This window comes from Engraulis encrasicolus, chromosome 10 (assembly GCF_034702125.1).
Source record: "Engraulis encrasicolus isolate BLACKSEA-1 chromosome 10, IST_EnEncr_1.0, whole genome shotgun sequence".
Taxonomy (NCBI): Eukaryota; Metazoa; Chordata; class Actinopteri; order Clupeiformes; family Engraulidae; genus Engraulis; species Engraulis encrasicolus.
The window spans coordinates 851,559-864,058 of NC_085866.1; the positions used below are offsets into that span (position 1 = coordinate 851,559).

Here is a 12,500-nt window from a genome sequence, read left to right on the forward strand (position 1 = left end):
CGTACCACCTTAGGGGTCATCTCCGCGGTAATCGAGTGTTGTACAGGTGGGTGCTGTTCATCAATGGGTCTCTTGGTGACCCGAGAGGAGGAGGTGGGATGGGAGGAGGAGGAGGAGGTGGGATGGGAGGAGGAGGAAGAGGTGGGATGGGTGGAGGAGGAAGAGGTGGGATGGGAGGTGGAGGAGGAGGAGGTGGGATGGGAGGTGGAGGAGGAGGAGGTGGGATGGGAGGTGGAGGAGGAGGAGGTGGGATGGGAGGTGGAGGAGGAGGAGGTGGTACCCGGCTGCTTGGAGGAGGTGGAAGAGCTGGGCTCCCTGGTGGAAAGAGAAGTGGAGATGGAGGCGGAGAGGGAGGTATAATGGGAGGTGCAGAGAGGAGCGCTGGGCTCCCTGTGAGAGGTGGAGGTGGAGGTGGAGAGAGAGAGGGATGCAGAGACGGAGGTGGAGAGAGATGCAGAGTTAGAGGTGGAGTTGGAGAGAGAGGTAGAGGTGGAGAGTGACAGGCCACTGGTCCTCTGTGCCGCCCGCTGCCATCCCCCCTGGGCGTGGGCGTGGCCATGACCGTGGGCGCCGCCCCCCTTCCCCGCCTTGGCGAGGGAGAGCCTGAGCTGCACGCCGCGGTCGAAGATGCGATGGGAGTGCTGGCGGACCAGCAGGAAGAGACGTCCGTAGTGCAGCGCCATCAGAACCAGGCAGCAGGCCCACACCGGCACCAGCACCAGCGGACCGAACCCGTCAACCCACACCTGGGACACACACACACATACTGCTGTAGTGAAGACACATACATACATAGTCTGGTCCGTTATGAGTCATAGGTTCCATACTGTCTTTCAGGTCGGAATGATTGTGTAGAACTAAAAGCAGTATGGGAGTTCCCAGGGTTGCAGTCCTCTGCTGCCGCTGCCTGGCCTGGCTGGCAAGACAACTTCACACACACACACACACACACACACACACACACACACACACACACACACACACACACACACACACACACACACACACACACACACACACACACACACACACACACACACACACACACACACACACACACACAAGCCACTCACTGTAAAACATTGCAAAAAAGTAAGTTGCCCTGCTGCCTTAAATTTGTAAGTTAACACACATAAAAGTCCACTTACAAACTTAAAGGTACACTGACTGTGCAGGAAATGGTCAAAAAGGGTACTACAACTACGCTGCTCATCGAAACTGTGTTACCTATTGCCAAATTTGATCTTTTCACAAAAGTTTACGAAGTAATAAACTAATATTTTCTAGTATGGCTCAAGTACAGTAATTTTTGCAGCTAAATGTCTATTTCTGGAAATTCAAAATGGTGGACCATGGAGAAGATCCCCCTTTTCATGTATGAAAAGTGTAATTTTCCCAGTCATAATGAATACTTAGAATATGATGGTGGTGGTAAGTATTCATGAAAAAGGTAATATTCGTGAATGGGTAGCATGAATTCTGGAAATAAATAGCTAAAAATCTTACACAGTGTACCTTTAAGGAAGCAGGGCAACTTACTTTTTTGAGTTTAGGTGGCTTGCAATGCAAAAAAACCCCTCAGGATCACAATGGCCCAAAGTAAGCAACAACATCAGTGAGTGTTTTTTTTCGCATCTACTCTGGGCTGAAAACAATCACTTCCTGTGTACTGATTCCTGATTCAACTTTATTGTGATTCGATTCCACTAGTAAGACTACAGATTAGCTAAAGGCAGTTCAGCACCTTATCAGAAGTGCAATATGTACACAGAGTGTCACTTGTAAAGAATATGAGCGATTATGTTAAGATACCGCAGAATTGGCAACGGCATACATACCCGGTCAACTCCACTAGGTCAGTGTGAATGTGAAGGAGGGAGAGGGAGAGAAAGAGAGAGAGAGAGAGAGAGAGAGAGAGAGAGAGAGAGAGAGAAAGAGAGTGAGAGAGAGAGAGAGGGGAGGAGAGAGAGAGAGAGACAGAGAGAGAGAGAGAGAGAGAGAGAGAGAGGTGGAGGAGAGAGAGAGAGAGAGAGAGAGAGAGAGAGAGAGCGAGAAAGAGAGAGAGAGAGAGAGAGAGAGAGAGAGAGAGAGAGAGAGAGAGAGAGAGGGAGGTGGAGGAGAGAGGTACTTATACAGTATAATGTGTGCTACATACCAGGTTAGTGTGCGTGTGGAGGAGAGTGAGGCCCCCTGGTGGCTGCAGGTGGGAGCACATCATGTAGAGCAGGGGGTCACTGCTGAGGAGGAGAGAAGAGGGAGATAAGCATGCACACGGGAGAGGAGGATGTGGTGTAATGTAATGCACTGTACTGTATTGTATTGTATTGTATTGTATTGCATTGTATTGCATTGTATTGTGATGTACTGTGCTGTACTGTACTGTACTGTAATGTATTGTATTGTATTGTGATATGGCAATATTGATAAGTAGGGCAATAGTAGCCTATGTATTATGCTGTATTGTATGCATTTTATCTAAAAAAGTGATATTACACAGCTGTTACACCATTTACTCCTAATGAAGCAGCTAGATGTTGTTACTGAAAAAAATATATATCTAAAGACCTAAAAAGAAAAAAACCCAAATCTAATCCAACAGCTCAAAATAAGGAACACAGCTCTGTAGTATAGCTGTAGATCAAAATAAGGAACATGGCTCTGTAGTAGTAGAATAAGGAACATCGCCCTGGAGTAGAATAAGGAACATGGCTCTGTAGTAGTAGAATAAGGAACATGGCTCTGTAGTAGTAGAATAAGGAACATGGCTCTGTAGTAGTAGAATAAGGAACATGGCTCTGTAGTAGAATAAGGAACATGGCTCTGTAGTAGCAATAAGGAACATCGCTCTGTAATAGTAGAATAAGGAACATCGCTCTGTAGTAGTAGAATAAGGAACATGGCTCTGGAGTAGAATAAGGAACATGGCTCTGGAGTAGGAATAAGGAACATGGCTCTGTAGTAGTAGAATAAGGAACATCGCCCTGGAGTAGAATAAGGAACATGGCTCTTTATTATTATTATTATTACATTGCATTTGGCAGACGCTTTATAACCAAAGCGACTTTCAGAAGAGGACATAATCAAGCCAACATCACAAGCAAATACAAAGTGCACAGGAGATATACAGAACAACAAGTGCAATTACAAAGAGGGGTTAGTTTTTTTTTTTTTTTTTTTTATAATAAAGAGGAAATAATGAGAACACACACACACAAACACACACTCACAAACTAAACTAAACTAAACATAATGTCAGGATTCTGCCCTGGGGCAAGGCCAGTTCAATCATTAGTCTAGTAGATTCTCTCGAAAGAGGAATGTCTTTAGTTGTTTCTTGAAGGCTGCAAGAGAGGTGCTTAGTCTTGCTGCCTCTGGGAGACTGTTCCACCACTTGGGAACCACAACGGAGAACAATCTTGACTGGGAGTACCTAGAGCGACTGGATGGCAGAGCCAGACGGCTTGTGCTGGATGAGCGCAGATCTCTTCCAGTAACATAAGGCGTTAGTAGGTCCTTCAGATAAGCTGGGGCCGTTCCTGTGATGGTTTTGTAGGCAAGGGTCAATGCCTTGTGCTTGATCCGGGCGGCGATCGGTAACCAGTGCAACTCAATAAATAGAGGAGTAACATGGGTCCTTTTGGGTTGATTGAAGATCAACCGTGCCGCCGCATTCTGGATCATCTGCAGAGGCTTTAGCGCACAAGCAGGTAGACCTGTCATGAGTGAGTTGCAGTAGTCAACGCGGGACAGGACCGTGGCCTGGACCAGTCGTTGTGTAGAATATTGTGTCAGCACAGGTCTGATATTCCGTACGTTGGACATCTGGATTCGACAGGTCCGGGTGACCGAGTTGATGTAGTTGGAGCATGACAGCTCATCATCAATCATGACGCCAAGGTTTTTGGCGACTTTGCTTGGGGTCACGATGGTGGAGCCTATCTTGAGGTTGATGTTGTGACTGAGCGGCTCTTTAGCTGGGATCACCAGGAGCTCTGTCTTGGCCAGGTTCAGCTGTAGGTGGTGGTCCTTCATCCATGTTGACAAGTCGTTGAGGCAGGCAGAGATGCGTTCCGAAACCGTGGTGTCCTCTGGACGGAACGACAGGTACATCTGGGTGTCATCAGCATAGCAGTGGTAGGAGAACCCATGTGTTTGAATGACACGTCCCAGGGAGGAGGTGTATATTGCAAACAGAAGGGGTCCCAGCACTGATCCTTGGGGTACGCCTGTGGAGAGGGTGTGAGTCGTAGACAGCTTCCCTTGCCATGACACACTGAAGGTGCGTCCAGAGAGGTAGGAGTTGAACCATGAGTGGACAACGCCTGTGATTCCCATGGCTGTGAGTATCCTCAGGAGGATCTTGTGGTTGACTGTGTCAAAGGCTGCAGACAGGTCTAGTAGTATGAGGACCGAGGATAGTCCTTCCGTTCTTGCAGTCCTTAGAGCTTCAGTCACTGAGAGTAACGCAGTTTCAGTTGAATGTCCACTTCTGAAACCAGATTGTTTTGGGTCAAGTAATCCGTTCTGGTTTAGGAAGTTGGTGACTTGCTTTGCAATTGCCCTTTCTAGCGTCTTGGATAGGAAGGGAAGCAGTGAGACAGGTCTGTAGTTTTCGACATGAGCAGGGTTCAGTGTAGGCTTCTTCAGTAGTGGTGTCACCCTTGCTTGTTTGAAGGCGGAGGGGACAGTGCCGGAGGAGAGTGAGGAGTTCATGATGGATGTGATTGCTGGGACCACTGTTTGGGCAATGTCTTGAAGAAGGTTCGTGGGCACTGGGTCTAGTAGGCAGGTAGTGGGACGGCTTCTTGTGATGAGTCTGGAAACGTCTTCTTCAGAGAGCAGAGTGAATTCATGAAGTGTTGCAGGAGTCGCCGTGTTTTCCAGGGGGGTGTCTTCTGGGCGGGAGGGTGGTTCACAGAATTGCTTGCTAATATTTGCCGTCTTTTCCGTGAAGAAGGTGGCAAAGTTGTCCGGGTTAAGGTCTATGGGTGCAGGGGGGGGGGGAGGGTTGAGCAGTGACTTGAATGTAGAAAACAACTTACGTGGGTCTGTAGTGTTGCTGATCTTGTCGTTGTAGTAGGTCGTCTTGGCAGCTGTTACAGAGGCGGAGAAGGAGGCTAGTAGAGATCTAAGTTTTTCGAGGTCAGATGGGTTGCCACTTTAGTAGAATAAGGAACATCGCCCTGGAGTAGAATAAGGAACATGGCTCTGGAGTAGTAGAATAAGGAACATCGCCCTGGAGTAGAATAAGGAACATGGCTCTGGAGTAGTAGAATAAGGAACACGGCTCTGTAGTGAAAGTGAAAGTGAAAGCCCATTGGGAAACTCCAACTCCCATTGTCATTGTGACACAGCACTCCACAGCACACAAGTGAACACTGCACACTGCACACAACGAAATTGCATTTATGCCTCACCCGTGCAAGGGGGCAGCCCTCAGTGGCGCCCCATGGGGAGCAGTGCGGTGGGACGGTACCATGCTCAGGGTACCTCAGTCATGGAGGAGGATGGGGGAGAGCACTGCTTGATTACTCCCCCCACCAACCTGGCTGGTCGGGAGTCGAACCGGCAACCTTTGGGATGCAAGTCTGACGCCCTAACCGCTCACCCATGACTGGCCTGTATAGCTGTATAGCTGCAGATCAGAATAAGGAACATGGCTCTGGAGTAGCTGTATAGCTGCAGATCAGAATAAGGAACATCACTGTAGATCAGTTATTCAGTGAAGTTACGTGTGTTGGAACTCAGCACTACAGGTCAACAGCTTTTGTTTTTTACTTCTACTTTGACTTTGACCACCTCTAGTTAAAAAAAATAATTTATAAAATCCCTAATTAACCCTTCTCTGCATCTGCACTTGTTCTGTATATTTTCTGTGCACTTCGTATCTGCCAGTGATGCTGACTATGATTATGTCCTTGATTGTAATTTGGTTGATTATAAAGAGTCTGCCAAATGCAATGCAATGTAATGTAATGTAATGTCATTATGAGGTCATTTCCTGTCTCACCTGAGGTATAGGGACACCACCGCTAGTGTGAGCCCCAGTATCCAGATGGCCGCCACCCACAGCTGCACTCGAACCCGAGCCCGCCCCCTTCGCCAGGCGTCGGAGCGGAATGGGAACGCCACCGAGCGGAACCGCTCAACACTGATGCCCACCAGGCTGAGGAGCTGCACCCCACTACACAACGCATAGGAGAACTGGAGAACAGAACAGAACCTAGAGAACACACACACACACACACACACACACACACACACACACACACACACACACACACACACACACACACACACACACACACACACACACACACACACACACACATTACACCACTACACAACGCATAGGAGAACTGGAGAACAGAACAGAACCTATAGAGAACACACACACACACACACACACACACACACACACACACACACACACACACACCCCCACACACACACCCCTGGTCTCCTGGTACCTGTTCATGGTGGTGCACCGGGGCGTCCAGAGCAGCGAGGCGAGGAAAAGGGGCGTGTCCAGAGCGCACCTGATGAGGTCACTGGCGGCCAGGTTGACGATCAGCGCGTTATTAGCTGTCCTTAGCGAGCGGTTGCCTAGCACCACGCAGACCACCAGCAGGTTCCCAGCCACGCCCACCAGCAGCGACACACACAGCAGCACGCAGCTGAACACCAGGAACGGCAGCCGGTGTGTGTGTGTGTGTTCGTGTTCGCGTTCGTGTGTGTGTGTGTCCATGCCGCATGTCACAATGGTGCCGTTTAGGCTCCACTGATGGTCCAGAGACATTTTTTTAATCCACTCATACGGCAAAGGCGGACCAATGGTGTTAGACGATCGTCATAGCATCACAAAGTCAGACCGGCTTGCCATACAGTAGCATTGTAAAGTCAAAAATGTTTGTTGAGTCAAAAATACTTGCCACAATATTGTAAGGTCGAACTGGCATAGCATCACAAAGTGAGAATGGCTTTCCACAATATTGTGAAGTCAAAAGGTGTAAGCGTGTTGTCAAGTCCAGAGGCTGCAAACAGCGAAAGCAGAGAGAGTAGAGAGAGAGAGAGGTTCCATTGGCCCATTGTTTCCGGGTTCTATTATTGCAAGGGGGAGGGGGTGAAATCCCCCTTTAGGCAGACCTAAGCAGACCTAAGGACTGTTCTATTTATTGTAGGAGTATTATGACATGCTCCTCTAGGCAGACCGGAACCTGGTCATGTTAGGTGCTCATAGCAACCTATTACATTGGCATATCTCTACATACTTAAAGAATCCCTGGTGAAAGGTCACATGGTGTCCAATCAGAGCTGCGACAGTAGATATCCCAAGGGCATCCCAAGGACATCCCAAAAACACATCTGACTGTAAATCCTAATTTTGCTGACTAACACAATCAGCGTGCTCTCTGTCAAGCAGTCGCCCTGAGTGTCAAGCAGTCGCCCTGAGTGAAAAATAAAAAAGTCGCTTTGACACACGTGCACAGGTTCCACACAGGCTCTCTCTCTCTCTCTCTCTCTCTCTCTCTCTCTCTCTCTCTCTCTCTCTCTCTCTCTCTCTCTCTCTCTCTCTCATAGCCTACCTGCACAACCTAATCAAAGTGTTCCACACACGATGCGCAAGTGCCTCCACGCTCTCACTGGCCTTGTCAAATAAATCAGAGATATGTTCTCCAACTTGCAGGCAGCAGGGAGCAGCTGTCACTGTCAGTTGAGCTTCAGGGAGGCTTGGCATGTCTGCTATAGTCCAGTTGCTTCACATGTGGGAGATGATGTTGTGAGCCTCTTCTGACTCCTGTGAACTGAACAGTCAGCCGGAGGGCATGAGTGGATGGGAGGGTGTGTGTGTGTGTGTAAATAGGAGGGTGTGTGTGTGTGTGTGTGTGTGTGTGTGTGTGTGCATGTGTGGATGGGAGGGTGAGGGTGTGTGTGTGTGTGTGTGTGTGTTTGTGTGTGTGTGTGTGTGTGTGTTTGTGTACAGTTTCTACACTGACGTCAGTCTGGACACTCCAAACACTTCAGACCTCTCTGTGTGTCGAGCACACAACACACCTGCACACACGCACACACACACACAGGAGGAAGCGGGGGGGGGGTATCCTTTTATCTGGAAAGGGCCGCGCACACACACACACACACACACACACACACACACACACCTTTACTTCACTGGAGGGTCTCTCTCTCTCTCTCTCTCTCACACACACACACACACACACACACACACACCTCTCCTTTAGTGCAGGAGGTCATAAGATGTAAACACCTTGGTTGCTAATGGCGACCATTCACATGAGTGTCCTCTCCACACGTGGACCAGGAGGCAGAGAAGAGAGAAGACACGCTCACTAGTGTCCACTATTGTGCCAGTGTGTGTGTGTGTAAGCCTCACTATTGTCCATGTGTAGGTGTGTGTGTGTGTGTGTGTAAGCCTTTTCCATGTGTGTGTGTGTGTGTGTTTGTGAGTGTATTGGCTGTCTAATAGTCTAATATTGAACTACTCTTACAAAGTATGATGCAGATGAGCTTTTTACTTACAAACCCATCATGAAAAAACTACTACAATTCAGAAATGAATAGGATACGCAGATTAGTTTTTATTATTTATATTATAGTTATTATTATTTATGGGCAGTCATGGATAAGCAGTTCGGGCGTCAGACTTGTAGCCCAAAGGTTGCGGGTTCGATTCCTGACCCGCCAGATTGGTGGGGGGAGCAATTAACCAGTACTCTCCCCTATCCTGCTCCATGATTGAGGTACCCTGTGAGCATGGTACCGCACCACCACACTGCTCCCTTGGTGCGCCATTGGAGGCTGCCCCATTGCAAGGGTGAGGCATAAATTACAGCTTTTCATTATTACAGCTCATCACGTTTAGCTACAAAACCGCAGGTGTGTGTGTGTGTGTGTGTGTGTGTGTGCGTAGAGGTACTCCAGTGTGTGTGTGTGTGTGTGTGCATAAGGACTGCTATTCATAAACATCCCCAGTTCATGTGTCCTCACTCTCACTTAGTGTTATATTCACACACTGCTATTTTCTCTTTCTCTCACACACACACACACACACACGCTCACACTCTCTCTCTCTCTCTCACACACACACACACACCCACACACACACAGACAAAAACACACACACACAGTGTTGGGCACACACACCCTCAGTGTTGGGCAGTAATGCGTTACAAAAGCAATGAATTACTGTAATGCATTACCTTTTGCTGTAATGCAGTAACAGAAGGCATTACAGGGAAAAAATCTGTTCACTTAGTTGCAATGCTAAATAAATTAAGATACAATTGCATTACAATGACCTGGATTATAGTGGTATTCAGTGTGGTAGGTCAAAAAGAAGCTATTCCTGAACCTGGCAGTTTTTAGTCTGCATACTGCCAAAAACACCTCTTGGGTTGGAGGTGAAAAAGTCGTGACTCTTGAGCTTGATTCACACTGTAATGAATTGCCAGGTCCATTTAGGCCTGCATTTCTTTTGGCGAAAGTGACTTAAGTAATGCAAAAGTAGTGTAATGCCTAACACTACAATATTACTATATTTAAAATGTAAGTGTAAGACGGGAACAGTATACCCAAAGAGGTTGGATATATAATAAGAGGAATCGAAACACGCCCACTCAATGCAAAAGCGTGTGCTCAAAATTTGGTCTCCTAAGGGGGCGTTGTCCCTCCTTCTTCTTCTCTTTCCGTGGTGTTTGCACAAGATGTGCGCTACCGCCATCTACAGCGCTAAGGGGACTCCATTTATTCTCTACCTCAAGACTCCGAAGGTCTCCTAATCGAAGGTCTCCTAAAGGGGCGTTCACCCGACGTAAAGTGGATACCGGAAAAGAACCCGCCTGCTTTATCTCCCTCTCATATACGATTCTCTGGTATAAGCTTTGTTATCGTACATCAACCCACCTCAGACACAGCTATAGACCTTTGGTATCGTCAGCCTCAATGTGCAGGAGCGAGGAGAGGAGTCGCAGGAACTGTGTGTGTGTGTGTGTGTGTGTGTGTGCGTGCGTGTAATTGACGTCTGATTGCAGGTGCTGAGTGCCATCTCTGAAGGGGCCAATGATTGCACTGGGCACTGTTGAACACACAAACAAACACACACACACACACGTGCAAACACACGCACGCACGCACACGCACACACACACACACACACACGTGCAAACACACGCACGCACGCACACGCACACACACGCGCGCGCGCACACATGCACGCACACATGCGCATGCACGCACACGCACACTTGACTAGAGGACCAAACTATACTGATTACTGTCAGCTGAATTGGTCACATAAGCAACAATGACAACAATGCAAAGTGCTGAAACCAGTTTAGTTTTATTGTAATCAAGTTGACAGAAGAAGTGCATTCATAACAATCAATGACTGACTGCTCAGCGCACACACACACACTTTTGAGTTTACACACAAACATGTATAAAACACTCACACACTTACACTCATCTAAGGATGGCATGAGAGAAGAGAAGAGGTGAGGAGAGGAGAGGAGAGGAGAGAGGATAGGGAGAGAGGAGAGGAGAGGAGAGGAGAGGAGAGGAGAGGAGGGGAGGGGGGGGGAGGGGAGGGAGAGGAGAGGAGAGGAGAGGAGAGGATGGGAGAGGAGAGGAGGGGGGAGGGGAGAAGAGAAGAGGTGAGGAGAGGAGAGAAGAGGTGAGGTGAGGAGAGGAGGGGAGGGGAGAGGAGAGGAGAGGAGGTGAGTGTGTGTTTGTAAAGGTGTGTGTGTGTGTAAATGCGTGTTTATGTGTGTGAAGGCGTGTGTGTGTGTGTGTGTGTGTGTGTGTGCACGTGCGCATGTGTGTGCACGTGCATGTGTGTGTGTGTGTGTGTGTGTGTGTGTGTGTGTGTGTTAGTCCTCCTTCATCATTTCCTGCATGTAGACGCTGCTCATGCGATAGGCTGCCATCCAGGCCTGGGCGGGGTTATGGGCGGGGTTATAGGCTGACCAATAAGGAGGAGGCACAGAGCTGTAGTACCGCCTCCAGGCCTCGTAGTAGCTCCGCCCCCAATAGTCCTGACAAACCGCCTCCTCCTCCGCCTCCTCCTCTTCTTCCTCTTCATCCCTCTCTACTTGCATCTCCTCCTCATCCTCCTCCTCCTCCTCTTCCTCCTGAGGCTGTTGTCTTCTGACTCCTCCCCTCTGGTTGTGTCTGGGTTGTGATTCGCCAGCAGGCTTGGCAGTTCTGTTCTGCCATTGGTTGTGGTGTGTGTGGGTGGGCGTATGCCCATATGTGGCTTCCTGTCTCTGGGCGACGCCCCCTTGTGGAACTCTCCGAGCTGGAGGCGGACCTTGTGTCATCACCGTGCTCTGCTCTGATTGGGTGAGGTGTCTGGGTGGGGGAGGGGCATGAGGCCGTGTGGCCCGTTCCGGAATCTTCCGAGACTTCGGAGGATTCGATTGGCTCTGATGTGAAGTGCTCTGCCGTGGTTGGCTGTGCAGTGGCTTCCTGGCATGTGATTGGCTCCCTGCTCTCGGCTCATCCGTGTCCGACTCTGAGCTGTGGGAGGAAGAGGAAGATGAGGAAGAGGAGTAAGAGAGAGAGAGAGAGAGAGAGAGAGATAGAGAGAGAGAGAGAGAGAGAGAGAGAGAGAGAGAGAGAGAGAGAGAGAAAGGAGTAAGGGGGGAGAGAGAGAGAGAGAGAGAGAGAGAGAGAGAGAGAGAGAGAGAGATAGAGAGAGAGAGAGAGAGAGAGAGAGAGAGAGAGAAAAAGAGTGTGAGTGAGTGAGTGAGTGAGTGAGTTCATTTGTGTGGTGTCACAAGTCAACGCTTTATAACCAAATTGACTTTCAAAAGAGGACATAATCATAGTCAACAGATCAAGTTCAATATCCTTCAAAGCATAGACCTTTACCTTGAGGAAGAGGAGGAGGAGGAAGCGGAGGAAGGGGCGTGGTCAGAGGGGTGAGAGGTCACGTTGCTCCTCCCCCTCTGTGATGCAGAAAAGGTGAAAGGTCGCGATTCGTCCTTCAGGATCGTCACGGAATCCTCACGAGACTCCACCCCTCTGTTGGTGGGGCCCCGCCGTCTAGCCATGACGTCATCGCTCGTGTCTCGTCCCTTAGTGATGATGTCATTACCCTCGCCCTGTCCCCTGATGATGACATCATCGTCGCCCTCGTCGCCCCGCCCCCTGTACTGTCTGATGATCTCCACGTCGCGTCCCGGCCCCTCGCTCATGAAGCGCTCGAAATCCAAGATGGCCGCCTCCAGTCTGAGCGGCCTATCACAGCGCGGCTTGAAGGAGGGAAGGGGCGGGATCTTGGGGAGCGACAGCTGCTGCTGCTCTCTGGAGGACAGACCTGGAGGAGGAGAGGAGAGGGGGATAGAGAGAGGAGAGGAGAGGAGAGGAGAGGAGAGGAGAGGAGAGGAGAGGGGGATAGAGAGAGGAGAGGAGAGGAGAGGGGGATAGAGGAGGAGAGGAGAGGAGAGGAGAGGGGGATAGAGGAGGAGAGGAGAGGA

General features: G+C 49.4%; 2 protein-coding genes across 2 annotated transcripts in view; both read right to left on the reverse strand.

The window, feature by feature from the left end:
- Positions 1–8,405, reverse strand: part of LOC134456388 (D(4) dopamine receptor-like) — an 11,507-nt gene extending 3,102 nt beyond the window's left edge. Inside the window, exons 1-8 of the mRNA XM_063207753.1 lie at positions 8,396–8,405; positions 7,397–7,448; positions 6,471–6,677; positions 6,011–6,184; positions 2,156–2,237; positions 509–746; positions 281–315; positions 1–71 (exon numbers count right to left, since the gene is read on the reverse strand). The exon at positions 1–71 is cut by the window's left edge and continues 309 nt beyond it. Of these exons, the coding sequence (XP_063063823.1) occupies positions 1–71; positions 281–315; positions 509–746; positions 2,156–2,237; positions 6,011–6,184; positions 6,471–6,677; positions 7,397–7,448; positions 8,396–8,405 (869 nt within the window). The remainder of the gene's footprint in view (positions 72–280; positions 316–508; positions 747–2,155; positions 2,238–6,010; positions 6,185–6,470; positions 6,678–7,396; positions 7,449–8,395) is intronic.
- Positions 8,406–10,852: 2,447 nt separating this feature from the next.
- The window catches only part of ddx20 (DEAD (Asp-Glu-Ala-Asp) box polypeptide 20), a 30,187-nt gene continuing 28,539 nt past the window's right edge, over positions 10,853–12,500 (reverse strand). Inside the window, exons 11-12 of the mRNA XM_063209516.1 lie at positions 11,893–12,340; positions 10,853–11,538 (exon numbers count right to left, since the gene is read on the reverse strand). Of these exons, the coding sequence (XP_063065586.1) occupies positions 10,890–11,538; positions 11,893–12,340 (1,097 nt within the window). The 3' untranslated portion in view covers positions 10,853–10,889. The remainder of the gene's footprint in view (positions 11,539–11,892; positions 12,341–12,500) is intronic.